The 22,469-nt window shown below is 44.1% G+C and overlaps 1 protein-coding gene across 3 annotated transcripts; it reads left to right on the forward strand.

The window, feature by feature from the left end:
- Positions 1-8,226: 8,226 nt before the first annotated feature.
- Positions 8,227-18,175, forward strand: EIF1B (eukaryotic translation initiation factor 1B). 3 transcript variants are annotated; one of them, XR_011329426.1, is made up of 5 exons: positions 8,227-8,578; positions 11,983-12,146; positions 12,851-12,952; positions 13,533-13,728; positions 14,730-18,175. XR_011329426.1 is itself a non-coding variant. In XM_069810740.1 (4 exons), exons 1-4 carry the CDS (start codon positions 8,548-8,550, stop codon positions 13,575-13,577), a joined length of 342 nt encoding a protein of 113 aa, XP_069666841.1. In that variant the 5' UTR covers positions 8,227-8,547; the 3' UTR covers positions 13,578-18,175. The 3 variants fall into 3 exon arrangements, 1 of the variants encoding a protein (XP_069666841.1); XR_011329425.1 differs by having other exon boundaries at positions 15,201-18,175; XM_069810740.1 differs by having other exon boundaries at positions 13,533-18,175.
- The last annotated feature ends 4,294 nt before the right edge of the window (positions 18,176-22,469 follow it).

A 22,469-nucleotide genomic window follows, 5' to 3' on the forward strand; every position in this document is an offset into this window, starting at 1 on the left:
TGACACCTATATGGAAGTTGCCATGTAAAATAAAACTGTGCAATGTCTTCATGTTAACATGGTTTGCTTGTTGGTAAATGCTGCCTGCCAAATAGTATACCATACAAAGAAAAATCATTATTAGGAGTGTCAGCATTTAAAATGCTCTATTATGAACAGCTGCCTTCATTCTGGCCCAAGGTCCACCTACTGCAGTATCTTGGTTTTGACAATGGCCACCAGAGAACAACTAGGGAAGAGTCTAAAAATAGGGCAGCGTATTTTGACATTCCTCACTATTCTCCCAGGCCCTTAAGCCTGGTGGTCCAGAGGCTTCCCAAGCCAAATGTTTCTTTGTGGTAGGTGGCCCTTAATGGACTACTTTTCTTTCACAGTTGCTTCTTGAACCCATGTAAATTCCCAGCATCCACAAGATCATGTGCCAAGGACTTCACAGCTCTCTCCCTGCTACAAGAAGGATCATGACCGTGCACCTGTTCTGGACATAACTCTTGCCCGTTTCAAGTACTTATTTTTTCATTTTTGCTTTCAGTCATTCTGCCTTCATGAAAGGTTACTATTAAATGTTCGAAGCAATGAAGAGTAATAACCTATGTGACAGTCTGTTTAAATGAGTCTCATCAGGCATTTCTCTTACCAAAACACTGTTTTACTCCATCCTCATTGACCGTAAGTTGCCATTTCTTTCCACTGTACCACAACTGAACTACCAGAATGCTATGTATAGTACTCAGAAGCTTCACATAAATCATCCTGACTTCTCAGGGTCTTTTCAGGCAGTTGTGATTTTATTTTATTTTGTTATCCCACTCATAGCAGGGCTTATGCTTTGGCTGAGGGAAGCAAGTCAGCTCATGCACCACAGAAATGTGAAAGCCACTCAAACTTGGAAAAAACTGGGAAAGAGCTGTCAGAGGAAAGGGGCTCATGAAAGAGTGAACAGAAAGATCATTTAAAAGACAGCTTGGTCTGTAGTGAAAGGGCAGAGGTTTGCATGTTAAAACCTCCATCCTTTTTCTGTGTCTGAGTGAGAGGCTGGGCACATGCTCTCTTCTTTATAGATGGCCCATGGGAAGGTCTTAGGCCTCCATCACTTCCCTGCCCCACACATGACCAAGGACTCCTGCATGTAAAATTTCTGCGTAGGTTATGGGAAGCAGGAGCAGGGCTGAGCCTGCTGATAGCTGGAGTGTCTTGATGTTTTGGTGGGATGGCTGACCAGGGAGACACTGTGGGATGCAACTTCTTAGAAAGGCAGCTGTGCTGATTTTGGCTGGGATAGAGTTCATTTTCTTCATAGTAGCTGGTATGGGTCTATGTTTTGGACTTGTGCTGAAAACAGTGTTGATGGCACAGGGATGTTTTTGTTATTGCTGAGCAGTGCTTGCACAGAGTCAAGGTCTTTTCTGCTTCTCACCTCACCCCACCAGCGAGCAGGCTGGGGGTGCACAAGAAACTGGGAGGGGACACAGCTGGGACAGCTGACCCCACCTGACCCAAGGGATATTCCAGACCATATGATGTCATGCTCAGCATATAAAGCTGGAGGAAGAAGAAGGAAGGTGGGACGTTCAGAGTGATGGCCTTTGTCTTCCCAAGTCACTGTTACACGTGTTGGAGCCCTGCTTTCCTGGAGACAACCGAACACCTGCCTGCCGATGGGAAGCAGTGAGTGAATTCCTTGTATTGCTTTGCTTGCACGTGCAGCTTTTGCTTTCCCTATTAAACTGTCTTTATCTCAACCCGTGAGTTTTCTCACTTCCGATTCTCTGCCCCATCCCACAGCGGGGAGTGAGCGAGCAGCTGTGTAGTGCTTAGCTGCTGGCTGGGGTTAAACCATGACAGCAGCAGATACACGGGTGTGAAGGGCTGTGGGATGGAAAGCAACTTCCCAAGGTTAAAGAGAGGTCGGGCTCCTTGGCAGGAAATGGTGAGAAGGATGAATGGTGGCAATGGGAAGGTATTGCCTGGAGGTTGGAGTGACCCAAGAGGATGAGGTCTAGCGAGCCTGCCACAGAGAAATATTGTTTGGGAAGACAGCAACAGAGGCCAACAGTGAACTACAGTTTGATGTCAAACTCTACCATCTGCTCTAAGAACTAATCCAAAACTTCTTTTTTCTGTACTACTTCTACTGGTAGGACCCTTCCACAAATAGAAGGTGAAAAGAACAAAGCAAATACATTTGATGCAGTTGGATGGAGAAACAAACTGGTTTTTTGCAGCCCACAACTCTCATTGTTTCACATACCAGTATGTGAATAGTTTGCAAATGCCATGAACTACTGCCTGACCCATGAGTCTGCCCAACCTTCTGTATTGGGGTAGAGCATGACTTCTGTGTGTGAAATGAAATAAAATATTGCTTGTCTGGTTTTGCTTAGCATTCAGTGAGGTGGGGGAATAACACTGACACTTGTGCTGCCTGGAGCTGGAAATTCTTAACTGATATTAACTAGGAAGTATTTGATGATTGATAGGAGGCCCGGTTGCACTAATTGAGTTTGGAGAAATCAGGAAAAGTTGCATTCAAATCTATTCAGAAAACCATGTCAATTCAAGCAACTAGATGAGACTGTTAATTATGTGTAGCTTTACACTGAAGCCGTTCTCTACTAACATTCAGGTTCAGAGAAAAGCCAGGACTGGCTTTGTTTTGGAGCTATTCTTTTCTTTGAGAAAGAGGACCATCTAGTGGTTAACACAGAAATTGTATTCTTGCTTTCAATCATAACTGAGCAATGAATGAACCCACACACATTTCAAATGAACGCATGTGTATCTTGAAATCTGACCATGTACTGAAGCTAAACCAAACTCCACATAACCCAGATTCTGATAAGTTAGACTGGATAACCAGTTGTTTACCACCAGCACAATTCCCAGTTTGCCCAGTTCTCCCAGTTAGCACTGGAACAACTTGTTAGCCGCTGGGCAGCTGAACCATAGGCTACAGCTCAGGACATCAGCCAGTCTCCCCAAGTCCTTCCTCAGCACACTGTGGAGGCTTTGCACCAGCGTTAGAGCTCGGATGGAAAAATAAGAGTCACGCTTGGCATGGTTACAGCCACCTTCGAAACTATTCTGCTGAGAGTACAGATAGAGGGAGGATTTCTTCTGACACTATTCTTCTTCCTTGTTAGAAAGCCACCGGACAGCCTTCTGCACAGTGGTTCGGGATGTGCAGCTTCCAAACGCAGCTGAATATAGTAGGTAGAGTCATGTAGCAGGAGCAGGGGTTACAGTTCAAGAAAAAAAAATCAAGGATGGAAATATTTTTGCCTCTCTCTCAAGCATCCAGCACTTTGACATTGTTTTTTAGGATGCCAACATTAGGCCCGCAAAGGCAGGCTTCTGGCACTGGTGTGGAGCAGAATTTGCCTGTAGAGTAGCTGCGTTGCTGGAATACAGGACAGAAATTAGTGCTGCTACATGCCATTTGCACATTTCATGCACAATCACTTTGTCAGGCAACTTAAACTGCTTTTTGAACACTGCGTGCTTCAAGCAGTAATTGCCTGGGATTCCAGGCTGTTGCAGAGGACAGGTCAGCATGTGAGACTACCATTTTCTGGTAAGGCAGACTGCAGAACCAGGTACAGGGAATCTGCCTACAGGAGCATTCCTTAATTAAATTACATTTTGGCTTTGTAAAAGCTCCTAAGGAATAAAACTTAAAATATTAGGGTGCTGCACATGAAAACAATAGTAGTATATATTAGAACTGTGTCTGTAGGAGATGAAAAACAAGTTGTTCATTCTGGTTATTCCAGAGGGGATTGAAGGCAACTGAAGGTAACAGCAGCCTTGTGCGTGCACACATGCAAAGACAGATGTCATACAGAGTCCTAAGTTAAAGCAGAACTTTAGCCCCTACCATGTGGGTGACTTTTTTTCCTGATGCAAGGTGTTCTCATGGCATTCCCAGCCCATATTTACAACACAGCAATTCTCTGGAAGAACAAAGTTTCTCCCACTGGTCTGGGTTACTTGTTGCTCCTAAAGGACAGCTGAAGTACTTCTGAGGGTACCCAGTGAAGGTGCGGTTCTGCACTAGGGTGACAATTTTTACCAAAGTGTACTTTATTCCTTCAGTATGTCATATTTTTCATTTGCATGCCAGTGAGTCCCTGGTTTTAATCCCTGCATCTAATTCAGTCATAAATAAGCTCTAGTTATTCACATACAGCTTGGCAGATGAACTGAAATACAGTAAAAGGCAAGCAAGGGGATCTCGTAATTGCTATTCATAACCAGGTCTTGGAACTATTACACTTAAATAGCTTGAAGCCATGATCAAGATAATTAGAGATTATGTTGTTCTTTTCCAGCACAATAGTTGCCAGGTTATACATTAGTCATGGAAAGGCAAGAGTCTCATTCTCAATCCATTGCTTAAACCCTGATGTCTAACAGATATTAGCAAATTAGATTAACTCCAGCCTCGGCTCCAGGATCATTAGCCGTAATCTGAAATTTAGCCTAAGCAACAACACCTCTTGCTTCCACTTAGGTTTTAAACCTATTTTAACTGCTTCTACCTTTTTTGTTTGCTGCTGTGCCATGTCTGCTTGGCCCACCTTTCCACAGGCTGGTGTGGCTGGAAGCCCTTGCAACCAGGACTTTCACAGGTCTATTGCCACGAGTGGCTGCTCAAGAACAATGGGAAGAACTTAGTCAGGACAGACACAGGACCTCAGAACAGCAGTCAAGGGGCAAAAGCAGGAGAAGCCCATCCCCAGCAGGATGCCACCTGCCTCTGCCCACAGTGACCAAAGTTTGGTGCAAGGCGCTGGCACAGGCTGTATTTCTGTCAGACCTAAGTGACGGACGTGACACAGAGACGTGCAGCTCCCTCTGAGAAGGACAGCAGAGGGAGAGCCCTTTGCATTGACACAGCCCCACAGAAACCCCATGCCAACGCACGTGGCCATTGCGGCCTGCTGCCAAGAGAACAATAAGCGTGCTGGCCATTGCCTTTTTTTTAATTGCTGCCCAGTACATGACAAACTGTGCAATTAGGGTTTGTTTCCATGCCCTCTGCAGTTGTCAAGGTTTGCACTTAAGAACTGTTCATTGTGGTTTCGTTTTAGGGACAACAAAGTCACATCTTTGTGGCTTATAAAGGAGCTTTGTTGTTTCTCAGACACCAAATCTCATTTGTCTGTAAACAGTATGATGCATCCCACAGATGCCCAATGAGCCCACAGGCCCAGGTTAACCCTGCAGCGGGAACTAGAATACTCCTTGAGAAGTTGGCATCTCATGGCTTAGACAAGTGTACTCTTCCCTGGGTGAAAAACTGGCTGGCTGGATGAGCCCAGAGGGTTGTGGTGAATGGGGTTAAATCCAGTTGGCAGCAGGTCACAAGTGGTGTTCCCCAGGGCTCGGTGTTGGGGCCAGTTCTGTTTAATATCTTTATTATTGATCTGGACAAGGGGATTGAGTGAACCCTCAGCAGGTCTGCAGACGACATCAGGTTGGGAGGCAGGGTCGATCTGCTTGAGGGTAGGAAGGCTCTACAGAGAGATCTGGACCGGCTGGATCAATGGGCCGAGGCCAACTGTGTGAAGTTCAACAAGGCCAAGTGCCGGGTCCTGCGCTTCGGTAACAGCAACCCCATGCAGCGCTACAGGCTTGGGGAAGAGTGGCTGGAAAGCTGCCCGGCAGAGAAAGACCTGGGGGTGCTGGTTGACAGCTGGCTGAATATGAGCCAGCAGTGTGCCCAGGTGGCCAAGAAGGCCAATGGCATCTTAGCCAGTATCAGAAATAGTGTGGCCAGCAGGAGCAGGGAGGTGACTGTTCCCCTGTACTTGGCACTGGTGAGGCCGCACCTCGAGTGCTGTGTTCAGTTTTGGGCCCCTCACTACAGGAAAGACATTGAGTTGCTGGAGCGTGTCCAGAGAAGGGCAACCAAGTTGGTGAGGGGCCTGGAGCACAAGTCTTATGAGGAGCAGCTGAGGGAGCTGGGGCTGTTTAGTCTAGAGAAGAGGAGGCTGAGGGGAGACCTTATCGCTCTCTACAACTACCTGAAGGGGGGTTGTAGTGAGGTGGGTGCTGGTCTCTTCTGTCAGGTGGCTGGAGATAGGATGAGAGGAAATGGCCTCAAGTTGTGGCGAGGGAGGTTTAGGTTGGATATTAGAAAAAATTTCTTTACTGAGAGGGTTGTCACACATTGGAATAGGCTGCCCAGGGAAGTGGTTGAGATACCCTGGAGGTATTCAAAAAGCATGTAGACAAGGTACTCCAGAACATGGTTTAGTGGGCATGGTTGATGGTTGGACTCAATGATCTTGAAGGTCCAACCTCAATGGTTCTATGACTCTAAGTACAAAACTATTTTAAATGCATGAGGATTCAAAGTAAGCACAAGTAGCGCCACAGTGAGCAGAGAACTCGCCTACACCTGCAGGCTTGAACTTGGGTTTTGTGTCTGAAGACCTGCTGTCCTCTCATCCATGGGCAGGCCTGTCCTCAGCCTCTGTCCTCTTCGGTTCTCCCAGTACAACTGTTGCAGGATTATGCAAGTACAGTGGATCTGAGGTTTTAAACTTTATTTTTTAACTCAAATCAGTTTGCTGATCTGGCTCATCACAATGCCCCACAGACAGCAGTACTGGCCCAGCCAAGGTAACAAAAACCCTGCTTTGCTGCTGGGAAAAAGTTTCACAGGATGATGATGGGAGAGAAAAGGTACAACATAATTTCGCACAGAGATGTAGACTTTGCAAAAATGCATCAGAGCCAGAAATTCCCCACATAAGTAGTAATGCAAGTTCTCCGAGAGAGGTGCTAGAGACATCACGGGAACATGTCCCTGAGGATGGGTGTCCCGAGCTTGCTCAACCTGCCCAGAAGGTCTCTCAGTGTCTAGCTCTGCGTCCTTAATCCACAGACATTGTCCAAATTGTAGCATGCCTCTGTGACTGAAGCAGGCACCTCAAGCTCTGTAATTAGCATCTCCCCATCCTCCCCTAACTGTCCCAATAGTGCCTTTTGCAGCTGCTTGGGAAAGAGTTAGACAACCCTTCTCTATAGCCCATACTGCAGCAAAAGGCTTCATCAGCGATGGTAGCGAAGGGTAAGCAGGGGCTTTGTACCATGGCAAATGGCCTTGCTTTCCCCAAGTGAAAAAGAAAAGCTTCCTAGCAAAGTGCCAGGACCAGTAACTTTCTTAGACCAACGCACACTGACATTCGTAAAACTACTGCAGTGCTGATCCAGGCCTCAGATGACAGAATAGAAATATCCTTTTGATTTGAGACGACTGAAGCTTAGTATAAAAGCCAAAAAAAAAAAAAAAATAAAGGGAGAAATATAGGTTCTGGCAGTCATGCCAATTCAACTAGATTATTGTACATCTGCAATGCCTTTAATCACCTCCCGAGGACTGGCAAGCTTTGTAACACAAGCGCACCTTTTTAAAGGCAAAACCTTTACATTTGAAGCCCCAACACCACTTATGCCTGGGGAGTCCTGTGGGGCCAGCCGGCCATGGCAGCACCCAGGGCTGTGGGGAATGCAGCAGCTCCAGCCTCGCTGGCAGCCCCCACCTGAAAGGGAGGACCAGCATGCATTGCTACAGGCAAAGGGGGGGATGTGGCTGGTTTGTGGGGTGCTAACTGGCCTTCCTCGGCAGATTCGTGTGTATTAAAGCAGCATTTTGTCCATCGAGGTAGGCGGGAGGGAGGGAGGGGTTCCCACATGTTTGAGTGGGAAAGAAAGGGCAAGTACTGTCCCCATTTCAGATCAGCTTGAGAAGTCACCCCAGCAGCTGACAGGAGCTAGCGCAGAAACACGGAGGGAGACCAGGAAACGGCACCACCCAAGCCAAAAGCATGCGAACATGGAGGGGACCCCCACGGGGGTCACCCCTCCGGGGCCTGCACCGTCCCTGCGTGGAAAACGAGGGGCTCCAGCGACCCGCCAGCGCTGCTTTCAGGGCCCCTCCCGTGGGGAACCGGGCTCCTGGGCAGGTGATTTCCCGTTGCCCCCTGGGGGAAGGCAGCGATGGATGTGCGAAGGGTCAGCCCGACCCTGAAGCGAGGCCGGCACCCCGCCACCTCCTCCCCCGGCCGCCGCGGTGCGCCCTGGGCGCTGTAGTCCTTGGGCCAGGAGCGACCCTCCGCGCTCTATGGCGGCGGGGGGGAAGGGGGGGAAGGGACTCTCCTTCCCGTGGGGCAGCACGGGGGCGGTGGCGGCCATCACGTGCCTGGCGCGGCCCGGGCGAGCCGCCATTTTATGAGGAAAAACGGCGGCCGCTGCCCGTTAGCGGTAGCGTGGGGCGGTGTGCCGTGGCTGAGGGGCGGGGGGGGCTCCCACCCCTTTTTATTTCCCTTGGCGCTTTCTCCTCCTTTTACTCCTTTCTCTCCCCCTTCCCTCCCTCTCAGATTCGCCTCCCTCCCTCTGCTTTTGTTATCCCTCCCCTCGCTTCCTCCCCTCCCTCCCCTCCCCGCCCCCGCCGGCACTGCGGAGCCGGAGACGTGACCCGGGCGGACCCAGCCGCGGCCTTTTCCCCGCTGCTCCAGCCTCTCGCCGCAGAGTCGCATGTCATCTATCCAGAACCTCCAATCCTTCGGTAAGAGCCGCCGCCTGCCGGCACCCCTCACCCCCTCCGGCCGCAGGGAGCCCCACAGTCACCCCCCCGCCCCGGCAAACCCACCCCGGGGCGGGGGGACGACTGCGGCCGTCCCCGCCGTCCCGTCCTCGGCCTGCTGTCCGTCCTGTCGCCCCCGTCCCCCGGCATCGTCCTGCCGCCGCTTTTTCGAGGGCCCCGGTGCGGTGTTTGTGCGCCGCTGTCGTCGTTGTCCCCCCCTACCCCGCCGCCCAGGTGGGGTGACGTGTCTCAGGTGACATTGAAGCCGTTGCTGAGCCGCTGCCGTCCCCGGCGCTGCGCAGCTGACTCTGTAAAGGCAGCTCTGGCTGCTCGTCCTTGTCCTGTCGCGGTGCCGGCCTCGGGACACGCAGTGTGTGTGTGCAGCCGACAGGCGTGGGGTAGGAGGCTCGTCTCCCTCTCCGTTTGCTCCCTTGCCGCTCCCGGAGGAGATGCTCTGACACCCGATACTGCCCTGTGTGCCTGGATGTCTGGTAGCACCCCAAACTGGGCTTTTCTGTCAACTCTGCCGTCCCAAAGTTGTAATCTTTGTGGGCAGAGGGAGTCTAGGGTTCGTATCCTCTGCTAAGGAAGGAAAGCATTTCCTCAGTTCCAATTGCTTGTTGATTTGCTGCCTCATCTTATCCTTACCAATGTCCCAAAACCTGATATGTGCCCTGCAAAAGGTATTGTTCGTATAGATCGAGCTATACAGATGGTAGGTCATTTCTTTTCTATTAGCAGGGAAGTTTGACATGCTTGGCCATGGTTCTCCACCTTCTTTATCTATAGGCAACAGAAGTGAGCAAGTTAACACTTTATACGATAATGTTGCCAGGCTTTTGGTCTCAGTTTTGTCTCTAATCTGCACGCACAAGCCCTGTGAGAAGGTTATGTTAATCACAATTTGGAAGCTGACCCCATGCTTTGAAAGGTGCTGCCCAAAAGATTTGTTTGAAGCGATCCAATGTTAATACCTTACAGTGCTGGCTTATCTCCAACTTAGAATCCTAAACTCTGCCAAGTGATCTTTGTGACAGAGTCCTCTTTTTTTTTTTCCACCTTTTCTTTGAAATTTTCTATTGGTGTTTGCCCCACAAGCTGTGAGGCACAGTGAAATTCACTATGTTTTAACAAATGCCTTAGTAGAAATCAAGCCAGTCAAGCTTCTCTTGTGCTGTACTTCTTTCCTTGGTGCTTGCATCCTTATGCTGCTTTCAGTGCATTTAATGCTCGTCATTCTTGTTTCTACAAGGGTCAGCCTGTCTGCAGCTGAGCTACTTCTTTTTCTATTTCTGCTGAAGTTTTACTCTTGGGGCATTTGCTTCGAGTGGATGGCAAAACTTCATCAGTGTTTTTAGGTTTGAGTTTTGGATGGAAGTTTGGGAAATTGTAGCTTGCGTGGCTGTTGAACCTACGCTTTCTGAAGATGGACTCTTCAACGTGATTCTGATTAGTATCAAAAAATTACTTGTGATTCGTATTAAAAAAAATTACTTAAAGTACTTCATGCTTCAAGATTTATTTGGAGCTACTGATTAGGAAACTTGTACAGCTATAAAATTTCTTGATAGAGTGAGCATTAAATATGTTTTTGTGGAGAGCAGAGAGTAAGAAGTATAACCTGGAAACCCAGTGTATTGGGTTTGCTTTGCGTGGCAAAGTTTTGGTAGCGGGGTGCTACAGGGGTGGCTTCTGTGAGAAGCTGCTAGAAGCTTCCCCCATGTCTGACAGAGCCAGGGCCAGCCAGCACCAAGGCCAACCCCATCAGTGACAGTAGTAGTGCCTCTGGGATAACGTATTTAAGAAGGGGGAAAAAAGTTGCTGCGGAACAGAAACTGCAGCTGGAGAGAGGAGTGAGAACATGTGAAAGAAAAAACCCTGCAGACACCAAGGTCAGTGGGGGAGGTGCTCCAGGTGCCGGAGCAGAGATTCCCCTTGCAGCCAGTGGTGAAGACCGTGGTGAGGCAGGCTGTCCCCCTGCAGCCCAGGGAGGTCCATGGTGGAGCAGATATCTACCTGCAGCCCATGGAGGACCCCACGCTGGAGCAGGTGGGTGCCCGAAGGAGGCTGTGATTCCGTGGGAAGCCCACGCTGGAGCAGGCTCCTGGCAGGACCTGTGGCCCCATGGAGAGAGGAGCCCATGCTGGAGCAGGTTTTCTGGCAGGACTTGTGACCCCATGGGGGACCCACACTGGAGCAGTGTGCTCCTGAAGGACTGTACCCTGTGGGAGGGACCCCACACTGGAGCAGTGGAAGAGTGAGGAGTCCTCCCCCTGAGGAGGAAGGAGCGGCAGAGACAACATGTGATGAACTGACTTCAACCCTCATTCCCCATCCCCCTGTGTCGCTGCGGGGAGGAGGTAGAGAATTTGGAGTGAAGATGTGCTTGGGAAGAAGGGAGGGGTAGGTGGAAGGTGGTTTAAGATTTGGTTTTATTTCTCATTACCCTACTCTGGTCGATTGGTAATAAATTAATTTTCCCCATGATAGTAATTAGCGAGTGATCTCTCCCTGTCCTTATCTTGACTCCTGAGCCTTTCATTACATTTTTCTCTCCCCTGTCCAGTTGAAGAGGGGGGAGTGATAGAGTGGCTTTGGTGGGCACCTGGCATCCAGCCAGGGTCAACCCATCACACCCTTCTTCCTAAATGCCTTCTGGTTTCACCTGTGCTAGATAAATTTAAACTTGGAAGAATTTGAGAACGGACCTTTCTATAGTCAAAGCCTAAAATGTTGTTACAATTCTTGCCTAAAACTACTGACTGGCAGAGGGGTGATAGATTACAGACAGCCTCTGACATCTGTTAGTGTCTGTTGCCGTTTTTTGTTTACATTAGTAGCCAAGAATTACAACCATGCCTTCAAATGCTGTTAGCATGGTGGTTGTCATGATATAAGACTTATGTTCTGGACCAGTAAAGGAGTGTGGGTATAAGAGGTTTTTTATTTGTCTGTACTTGTCAGCTGATGTGACAAAAGATAAGACTTCCGTATTTCACTTAAAATGCCTGTGGCTGTCTAAGACTTATGTGCACTTGATGGTCTCTCAGAACCATGTTTTCAGGTTCAAAGCTTCAGGATTTACAGTTTGCAAGAAATAGTGAAGTAAATTGATACTGTAGCTGAAAGTTGCTTATATGCGGGAAGGCATTGAAGAAACTGGAAGCGTGATAGCTGAGAGCGCTATGCTGTGTTAGTAGGCTGGTGAGACTTAATACAGCTGTAGAAAAAAGTACTCTGATTTTAACAGTGTATTTTTAAAGAGGGAGAAAACAGCAAAATTATCCGCTAAATCAAGCTCTTTGTGAAGTGAGAAACTTATTTGTTAGTTTTGAGCTTGGGTGTTTTCCTTTGTGGGCATTACATGAATCTTCTTCTTCCTGCAGACCCCTTTGCTGATGCAACAAAGGGTGACGACTTACTCCCGGCGGGGACTGAGGATTATATTCATATAAGGATCCAGCAACGAAACGGAAGAAAGACACTAACAACAGTTCAGGGAATTGCAGATGATTATGACAAGAAGAAACTTGTGAAAGCTTTCAAAAAGGTGAAGTTGCTGATTTGATTTGATAATAAAGATATTATATAAAGGAGTATGATAGCTTTCAATACTAAGTAATGGAATGTTTGTTTTATTTTGTTCTTGCCAGTACACATCACTTTCATATTCTGGTTGATCCCTTTCCTTGTCTTTCTCAAAACTCCTGTGTCACCAGACACTCATTTTTGCTAAAAAGTTAAATATTTCTTCCTATAAAGTAAGTAAAATATATTCCGAATGTTTCATTAAAATTTCACAGATACCTGGCTTTGTTGACGTGAAGAATAAAATCAGTTTAAAGTAGAACTGGTTTTGCATTCCTGCTTCTGTCATAGCTGGGTTGCTGTTGAAAATAGAGATCTTGAGTTTCACCAGGATGAAAATATTTATTTTAAAATAGTGTGGAGTTGAAAGGCTGTATCTGATGACTTTGTTTTCCATTCTTGTAATGAGTGTTGGCCAGTTTCTTCTGCACAGTAGCTAATCCTGTCTTTGCCTGAATTTACCATCAGCAGCTTAGTTTGTGTCTGTATGCATCAGCAGGTATATTCCATTTGCTCTCAAAACCAGTGTAAAACAGATCTAGCCTTTGCCTTGCTTGGCATCAGAATTTAGTAAGCAGCCCCTGTGACAAAATTCTGCTGAAAAGACTTACTAAGCAAAATCATAATGTACATCAGATGTCTTATAATATGAATGTTTCTCTCTAGAAATTTGCTTGTAATGGTACTGTGATTGAACATCCTGAATACGGTGAAGTTATCCAGCTTCAAGGTGACCAGAGGAAGAACATTTGCCAATTCCTCTTGGAGGTGAGGGACTGCAGATAAATATCTAAACCTCTCTGGAAGCAATAGAGTGGCAGGTGGCACTGATGTTAATTAAGCAGCTAAAGATGTCCCCTTTAGTTCCTTTGTATTTTCAGCCAAAAAGTAAAGTGATGCTTGCAGAATGAGAGTAAACCTCTGGTAAGAATCAAAAGCACTGTAGAATGCATTTACCCTGCTACAACAGACCACTTGTTCTCTGGCAGCGCAACTCGAGTTCTTAATTTGTAAAATGAAGTGTTTGATGCAAACCATAATTCTGAGACTGAAAACACTATAGAGGAAAGAGGCTTACTGATGTAAATCATGATGCAGAGATGTTACACTGTCAAAGAATAAGTGCTTGTACTACAGAACGAGTCAGATGTCTGATGAGATTTTCTGTTTTGTGTAGTCAGTTATTCTGCTTGGCCCAGAAACATTCTGAAAACTAGAAAACTGCTTTATTGAGTATATACTGTTTTGCAGTTTCTTTAATCAGAGTATAAAATTGTGGTAACTTGATATCACTGTTAATATCCTAAGTGGGTAAGCTTTACTGAAATATGTTGCTTTTCTCCTTTAGATTGGCATTGTCAAGGAAGAACAACTGAAAGTTCATGGTTTCTAAAATACCTGTACTCTCATGAAGAACCCTGCAGTATTTGGTCTTACCTAGCCTGGCTCTTCTGTGAAAAATGAATCTTTGCAGTGAACGGACTTCCCTGTTACCTGAACATTTAAAATTTGATTCACATTTGCATGACTGTGTGAAACATGTGGTGTGTAGACTAGAAACACATAAGAAAACTTCAGTAAGGTGGTAATGAAGACACTTGTGAACTTTAACACATTTCCAATGGAAATGTTTTAGCAATGGTTGTTCAGTTGAGTACTCACCACCTGACTGAAATGTGTGGGCTGTATTACAATAGAGTGTGTTGTTGCTTAAAAATAAAAGTTTATTCATATATTTTCTGGGATATCTGAAATGCTTTAGCTTAAGTTTTAAACTAGCGCAAGCAGCCTTACTAAAGACTGGCTTAACTGATTTGTGGCAAGTGTAGCTCACTGCTGATTGAATAAATTGGAAAATCTACACAATAAAGTATTAGCTAATTAATCAGTAGATTAGCTTGATGTGATCTTATCCTGTAGCTGTAAGACTAGAGCTTTAAAGTCTTTCGTGTAGGTGTATCTTAGTAGCAGCATGATAAGACATAAATTGTTTGCTGAGTAAGTAACTGGATCTTCTCTAAAATTTACTGCAGTGACTATGAAGTATAGTAGGACTAAAATAAGCTGAACTCCTATATGCTGTTACTGATGACATGCTAAACATCTAGGTCTTGCATAGTAGTGCCAGAATATTTGAAGGAAATGCATGGGATTTTGTATCTCTTCTGTCACTGAGTGAAGGGAAAAGACATTGAGTTAACTTCTGCCATGACTGTGCCTTTAACATTGGCAAGCAGAGCGCTTTAGTTAGCTGGTAGTGTTAGCTGCAGAAGTAAAGAAGGGAACAGGCTCTATGCTAACCTTTTCACCTTTTTTTTTTTTTCCCCCGGTATGAAAAGTTTTGCTGTGATTAATGTTTAATATGGAGGGGTTTGTAGTGGGGTTTGGGTGTTACTACAGAAAGCTGATTTAGCCTACTTTTTTAGCAGGCAATTTATTCAGTGTTATCCGAAGTTATTATAGGTTTGTTCCACCATGCTTTTCATCTAGTTTTACTTAGCTGTAGGCATTTGGTATTCTGCTTTTAAGAGATGTCTCTTTACAGAATGAAATTACTTCATTTGGTGAAACATGCAAAACTTATCTTCCTTGTGAGACAGGCATGGAAATTTTCTCTGAAACGTTTCAAAACATGCTGAGCTGAGAAACGGTAAAAATAGCGGGAAATGTTAAAAAAACCTTCTTGTAATATAATGCATTCTCTGGAAAGGAAGAAAGAGACATTTCTTTACTGCTAAGACTTGTTATTAATAACAACTTATTCATAAAAAATAAAAATCGATGACTACCTAAGTAAACATCAAGAATAGGCAAAACTATATTACTTAATATCACCTGTGCCTATGCTTTTTTTCCTGTTCAGACTTGACTTTCTAAACAGAAATGCTAAATTTTAACTCATTTGAACTTTTTTTTTAGATTTCTGAATTTAGCTATGAACCTTTATGGCACTAGCAACAATTAAGGGGGCATTATAGAGCATTCATATGACAATTTCTTTCTCTGTCTGGTCTAGACAATTCCACCTGTAAGAATCCAGTGTCCAGTCTCTCAATCTCCACAAATTCTGCCTGGTGTTACAGATCTTAACTGTTCCAGACAAAGGATGTTCCAGAAGATTGTATACTGTTAAGGTATAATATGTTCAAGAGGAGGAGAAGGGAATGCCTGCTGCAAAACATGAAATGCCAGCACACAGAAGGAAAATCCAAAGAATAAGTCTTTTGCAAGTCTTGCACATTAGCAGAATAAAATCATTGTACTGCAAGTTTACCTAGTCCTGATTCATAGGTGCTAAGGTAATGAATCCTTTGGGGGTACCTAGCACTTAGTGATTTTCATTTTCTGAAATGCCAGACAAAGAGGCGTTCTTATCTAAAGCTTGCTCTCCTGCTCAAGACGAAAAACAAGCAGTATCTTCTCCTGTTTCACTGGTATTATGTGAGTACTTCTGGTGATTTTTGAATTGGAGATTAACAAATGATTAGCAAGTCTCATGTGTTACTGAGTTACTCTTCATTTCAGATGGCATTCCATTAACTTTTACTACCTAAGCTTGAGTCATTTCTCCATAGTCACTCTATGTGAAATAAATAAAAACCTTTGTTTTCTTCCTCCTCATTTAGAAGTCCTTTCTGGTGGGAGGAATCTTGCAGTTGATAGGTGTCTTGGTTTTATGCTCTAGTGGAGCTGTTTGTATTTTGACCTTTGACCAAAATTAAAAGGAGAGGGAATAAGAAGTAACACAATTGAAGTTTAAATAGATGAGATTTGTTGTGGCAACAAACAATTTAATCTTTGTAGAAGGAAGGCAGAAATGTTTGTCCTTGAAGTGTTTTAAACTAGAACAGTGTATCGATAAGATTGTAACTAGTCTTGTTACAAGCCCAAGCCTCTTTGCATGTTCTGGAGGAAGGGCTTCAACAATTTCATTTATTATCATCTTATGCTGAAACTTCTTTGTCAAAGCTCAGCCTATTTGGAATATGTATCTGTGTTTCAAGAATGCTGAAGAACATGGAAGACGTTGGGAAAGAGCTGTTTAAATTACTGCCATGAAAACCTGTTTTCACAGTGAAGACAGGTTTCAGTCTTTCTATCTGTTCCAAAATAGGTTAAAAAATGGTAAAGGATGTGGCCCATAAATGTCGAGGCAGTAAAAGGGAGCTAATAATAGAAAACACTTTTAAAACCTACTAGTAGGACTTGAGACTGGGCAAGCTCAGACTGCAAAGAGTAGCAGCTTTTCTTTTTTTTTTTTTTTGTTGGAATATTGTTAAGTCCGTGTCCTTCAGATCTCCAAACCAAGACTGCCTTCTTAGTGATATCTAGGCTTAACCACAAGCTGCAATGGGATGTAGGAGCTGCCATTTCAGATTCACAGCCTTGTTGTTCATAGTTGTATTAGGCTGTTGTAGCTGACTCTTTCAGTTGATACACTGGAGTAAGGTGTTGCATAAACAAATTCATTGAATTGTCTGTTCAGAGCTTACGTCTACTTAATGCAGCTATGAACAGTGAAACCATCGTTTACCAAATGGTGGTAGCAGTCCCTGTTTGTAGAAGGTGAGATTTAGTAATTTAAGTCTGTAAGCTGCCTACTTTCTCTTGTGTGAATTATCAGGTCCTTAATCTTCACCCGTGATCTGCTAAATCTGACCATGTGTTTCAGAGATGAGTGTAGCTATGGGCAGATGAGCAGTAATTTTGTCAAGGGAAAGAACCTTTGAAAAGAATAATGCCCAGATTATGTGTGCGTGCTATTCATTGGTCCAGTGGCTTTGCTTAAACCTTATTTCCTGTACTGCATTCTTGCACAGCCTAAATAAAAAGCATTTTGTTTGAGAGAACTTTTTTGGAGGGGGAGGAGGGAACCCCACAAAAAAAAACCACTTTAGGAAATAAGTTTGTATCTTAAGTCTGTTTTCATTAACTTAGGTTCTCCTGGGCTGCAAGACCTCTATAACATTGTTATTTCTGTATCTTTAAAAATCCTAATTAAACTTATTGAGTTTGGCATTTAAGGTTCTAAATATATCTAAAGCCATTGTAAAACTTAAAGTTGTGAAGAGTTGTTGAAGCTTAATTTTTAAATATTTGAAAAAATAATAATCAAGCAGAGCTCTGCATTTTGTCTTATACATCCTGCTTATAATTGGTATGTAGTTGCCTTGAAGATGCATACGTATTTACAGACTTGCCAGTAAGTGGATATCCTTGCTGCAGTGCAATACCCTGTTTGTAGTTTTTGTAAGATCTTATCTAATGTGCTGCACTGTTACAGGCTGTATTACTCTAATTTTACAGTATAGGACAGATGTACCTTCAGTTCCAGTCAGCAATTATCTTTTTCTTAATCCTCCTGGAAGGCTCTAGTGCACAGGATCCATGTGATACACCCTCGTTTAAAGTGGCTCAGTTGTTCCTCTTACTATGTGAAAGTATGTACAAGATTGGTATTTAGCCAGTTAAAGAATGGGGGAGGCCTCTTTATAGATTACTTTGGGACACAGTAGGGGTTACTGTCACTTTTGGTGTGTTCAGTGTTCATTAATGTCACTGAGTGTTCCTCTAATTAGTGTGCTACTGCCACTAGGGAAATGGAAGTGGGCTTAGAGGGTCATGTGTGTTTAAGTACTAAGAATCTGCCTTCCTCCTAAGACTCTTCATAAATCCATACTCAGTTTAATTAGGAACGTGTCTCCCATGCACGGCAACATGAAGGTTATTTTCCAGTTGCCAGATCAAAAGCTCTTGAGATGAGTAAGGGAAAAATGACATAGTTGGTTTTATGTTTGCTGTACAGATGCTTCATGACTACTGTTTCCAGTTTACATTTAAAAAAAAAAAAGGATTTGTACTTGGCATGCCTTTTTAATGTTTACTACATGCCTGTGATTGATCTCTTTATGAATAAGTCTTAACCTGTATTGGAGTATTGCTAGAGAGTTGAGACAACAAAGTCTTTTGAAATAAAATGTACCAATGTTATTTTATGTATGCTTTTCTAAAACAAATGGAATTTTATGCTGTTATTAAGGAGGACTGGTTTTTTGGGTGGAAGACAGAAGTAGTGTAATTTAATAGTGATGTATGTGATCTTCTTGTAATCAGCTTTGATTTTGTCAAGAAATGTTATATTTCCTCTTTCAAATTTTGACCATAGTCTGTACTAACCAACTTAAAAATATTGTGACTTGTACTGGGATATCATAGCTCTAAAACAGGGTAATCATATTAGCTTGAGGTCTAAAATTTTGGGTAGAAGAGGATCACCTAATTTCTTGAATAAGCAGAATGCACAGTGTTTGAAGATGAAGCCAGTAGCGTGTGCTCAAGTTTGGTCTCAGCTATTTTAGAAAGTCTTGCATCCATGAAATGTGACAGCACATTTCTGAAATTAATTTGGGGTCTGATTAAAAGTACTTGTGTATATAATAAATGCTTTTTTTTTCCCCATTTTAAGCCATCTTTGCTATGATTATGCAGAAAAAAACCCCCATGGTCCAGGCTCAGTTCTCTTAAGTTACAAGTAGCTGAATTCAGCAGATGTGGTTGCAAGTAGAACAGTCATGCTCCTCAAAGACAGGGTTTAGCTGTCAGCTGTGTTTGTGGTCCCTCTGACAATTGGACAGGGAGACAGCGCTGTTCCTACAGTGCGGACAAACAAGCCTTGAGAATCGTGATGGCACAGCTAACCCCATGGAAGAGGTGATGCAGCAGTTAGTTCAGTAGCTGTCCCACAAATTAACTAGAAGGTCGCTCTTTTAGGTAAACCCAGCAAATGACATAAATGCATTGGATATGTAATCAGAGAATAGTTTGGGGGTAGGAAAGGTTAAAAATGGTCTATTCCCAAGAGTCCTGCTGGAAAAATCTACTGAAGGGCAGCTCCTGTTGTAAAGGAAGCAGCCTTTAGCTACTCTCCAAGAGAGAAAGTTAGATTACCTGTGTGATGGGGGTACCTCCTGATGAGTGATGGGCTACACCTCAATAAACAGACCGAACAGTCATCGGTGATGTCAACACATCTGTGCTCGGTAACACTGGTGAAAAAGATGGCCTTACAAACTGATATTTGTCCGTATCTGATGCTGTCAGTATCTTTGAGTTACACCTGTAACTCAAAGCCCAGATCTGCATTAGGACTTGAAGATGCAAAACAAAACCAGTGTTTTAAAGGTTCCTTTAGTAAATAGTAACCTGTAAATTAAGCCATGCGTTATTCAAGATAATTTATATGAATTAGTATGAAAAAGGTCCTTAGGGAATATTGAAATAAGAGTATTTTCCTTCCTTACCTAACTTTCCTTTAGGTAAGATTTTGCAGTGGCATGGAGCAACTTTCTGATTGTCCAGTAGTGCTTTTACTTCATAAAAAAATACTGTGAACAGTGCTCTGTTTGAAAGTAGCTGGGCCTGGAATCCTCACCCATCACTGCCTTCCATGCTAAGCTTTTTTAAAGGGCACCGAGGGGAGGAACAAGTCCAGGGGTCATCAAGTTCTTTCATTTCTCCTGGTAGTCGAAGTCAATTCCAGTACTGGCTTAAGTCACACTAAAACTAGATCATCCTTCAGTAATGCTATGGAAGATAAAAAGGGTTTTCTGTAGGGGGTGAGAGGGAAGGAGGTGCCTGCATCTTGCTTTCAAGTAGAGCAATGCAGGGCCCTTCAGGTTGCTTCTACCTGAAGCCAGTCTGAACGCAGCAGTGTCTGCTGCCTTGGGGTTTGTACTGCACAGAAGCAGCTGCATGATATCCAGGTCTTGGCTGGTTCTCAGCAGTTCAGACACATATGCAGCTGGGTCTCTGGCAATGAGTTCAAAATACCAGAGCACTCTGGTCATGGGATGTGATGTAACCATACAGAAATGGACATCTACTGTGGGTCTGTCCCTGCAGCTCTTTAATTACTTTTTGTCTGTCTGATAAAAGTAGTATCCTAACAACTTCAGGGCAGTATCCTCTGAACAGGGAAAATTGACAGTTGTCTGCTGTGGAGATTCACAGGGAAAAAAAAACCCAAACAAACCTGTAGGGTTCTAGAAATCATCCAGGCCAACATTTAGAAGACAGCAAACAAGCATCTGAGGACATAAGTTACATACAAAAGCAACAGCACCCTGTTGCTAGCAGCTGCATGTTGCTGGATGAGGCTACAGGCAGTAGGAATGCAAAGGAAACGTGCTTAAAATGGTAATACCCCTTTATATACTGTCTCAAGGCTCTACAGGCTGTTATGAAAAGAAAGTGGTGATGTGTTACTTGAAATTTTTGTGTCTAGGCTGTATTCTTAGCTCTGTTTACTCAGTTGCACCCTCCTGTCCCCAGTCACCTAAATTTTATAGGAGATGATCTCTAATCTCCTATTAGTTTCTAACGTCTCACTAGCTGTCTCAATTTGATTTCGGGCTACTAATGTTCATGTTGTTAAAGTGTATTTTCAGGAGGAAGGCATTAGGGGTGCTTTAAAGGGAAAGCCTAGCTGAAAAAATTGAATATAAGGAGATGATGTGAGAATCTTCCAAGTACATGATTTGGGTGTTAGATTTCTGCAAAGAAGCTATTAAAATTGAAGCCTGTCTTGTGTTACCTTAAGAGGCATTTCCTGCCAGAAGAGTTCTTGCTGTATTTATTTCAGTGCCCCAAATCGACCCTGAAGCAGTGCTTTTTCCCAGGTCATGTGTGGAAGGCGCAGCACAGGTTGTGTGAACTTTGAGAAAGCCTGCTGCAACTGGTGCTGCTCTCCTGAATGCCAAGAACCTGCAAGTTGCACATTGCTGCCCCAGGATGGGCCGCTGGCTCTGGCTGCTGAGCAGCACTGCTGTGTGATGGGAACAGCAGAGGTGGCAAAAACAGAAACAAAAGGTTTGGCTTGTGATTTCTGCTTTCTATAGTGGTTTAGTGATCTTGCAAAGTGGCTGCTGGGAGCAACCGGATGGTCTTTTTTTCCAGTTCCTTCGCGGATACGGAGCAAGAGAAATTGCCCTGAAGTTAGAGTTGGACAGACCATATTTTCAGGGTCACATCTTGTAGTGCTGATACTGGTGAAGCATCCACTGACATATTTTTCAAAAGTTTGCTTGACCTTTACTTTTGGACAGAGTTTTCCCTGTTCACTGAAATTTGGGCCTCAGTTGGCACAGCTCCATCTGATTGGAGCAAAAGATCTTGAGAAACCAGCAGCTTGCCTCTGTCCTCACCCTCTCCACACTTTTTCCATGTGAGCAGATTTAAATACTTTGGATTTGGACACACAAGCCCCTGGTACATGTATAAGGACTTCTCTTGATGTATTCTCATTCTAAGAATATGTTCCATGTTTCCTCCTGCCATCAAAGACACATATTTTGGGGGGCTCTCCAAAGGTCCAGGAATTAATTAGCACAGGATTCTTTTGTTCTCACGGGTCGTGAAGAATTAGGAAGTCTAATTTTACAGGAGGAAATCCAGAGCAGATGTAGATTCTACAGTCACACCAAGCCTGTTGTAAAACAGCTAGCCTACACATTTCTGCATCTGATGCGGTGTATTACACAGGCACATAGTGCAATTTCTGTCTGATCCTGCTTGGCTGTCCCTGGCTATGCTGTGGAGGAAGCCTGCCTGCTCCTCCAGTAAAGAAATGAAGGTACAGCAGGAAGACTTGCTGCTGCTTCGGCTTTGTTCCTTGCATTCTTTGTACCAGCGTGAAATGTGTCGATCAGTGCCATGTCTCTTGTTTCCACTTTATAAAATTCATGCTAATGCACATGAGCTGAGGAATGGGCCTCGAGTATGACGCATTAATCCTGCAAAACATGTGAGGTGCTTTTCCCCTGATCTTAATTGCAATTTTTCCTTCAGCCATTGGCTTATTTAAGATGTATAGGTTTGTGCGATTGAAGTTTTACAAATAGTTATCAGGAGATTACAACAAAAAAATTTTAAAACTGCAAATTCTGCCATGAGAAATTTTTTTTTTAAGTTTCTGGGGGTAGATAGGGGACTCCTGGGCTTTTTTTTTTCCTACAGCAATTAAATAATTGGTCTCTATATCAAACAAACCAGTTTTATCAGCTTGAAATACGTTTTAAACAATGCTTGTGTAAATGGCCAGCTTGCTATTTCCAGTCTCTAGCTCTAGATGTCACTGGAAGACAGCACATGCTGAAAACAGTGACACTGAAGACAGGAAAAATGACTGTAAATCTTAGATGGGGGAATGCAGAGGGGAAAATTTGGTAAGACTCCTGGGTAGTTGCAGGCATAACCCGTGTGAAACTGTACCCCAAATCTCCTCTGC

This window comes from Haliaeetus albicilla, chromosome 2 (genome assembly GCF_947461875.1).
Source record: "Haliaeetus albicilla chromosome 2, bHalAlb1.1, whole genome shotgun sequence".
NCBI classification, from domain to species: domain Eukaryota; kingdom Metazoa; phylum Chordata; class Aves; order Accipitriformes; family Accipitridae; genus Haliaeetus; species Haliaeetus albicilla.

Bases quoted from the DNA above. Each gene is read 5' to 3' on its own strand.
- EIF1B (XM_069810740.1), top strand. From the start codon at position 8,548: ATGTCATCTATCCAGAACCTCCAATCCTTCG. The intron at 8,579-11,982 runs GTAAGAGCCGCC...TTCTTCCTGCAG, and splicing joins CCAGAACCTCCAATCCTTCG to ACCCCTTTGCTGATGCAACA. The intron at 12,953-13,532 runs GTGAGGGACTGC...TTTCTCCTTTAG, and splicing joins TTTGCCAATTCCTCTTGGAG to ATTGGCATTGTCAAGGAAGA.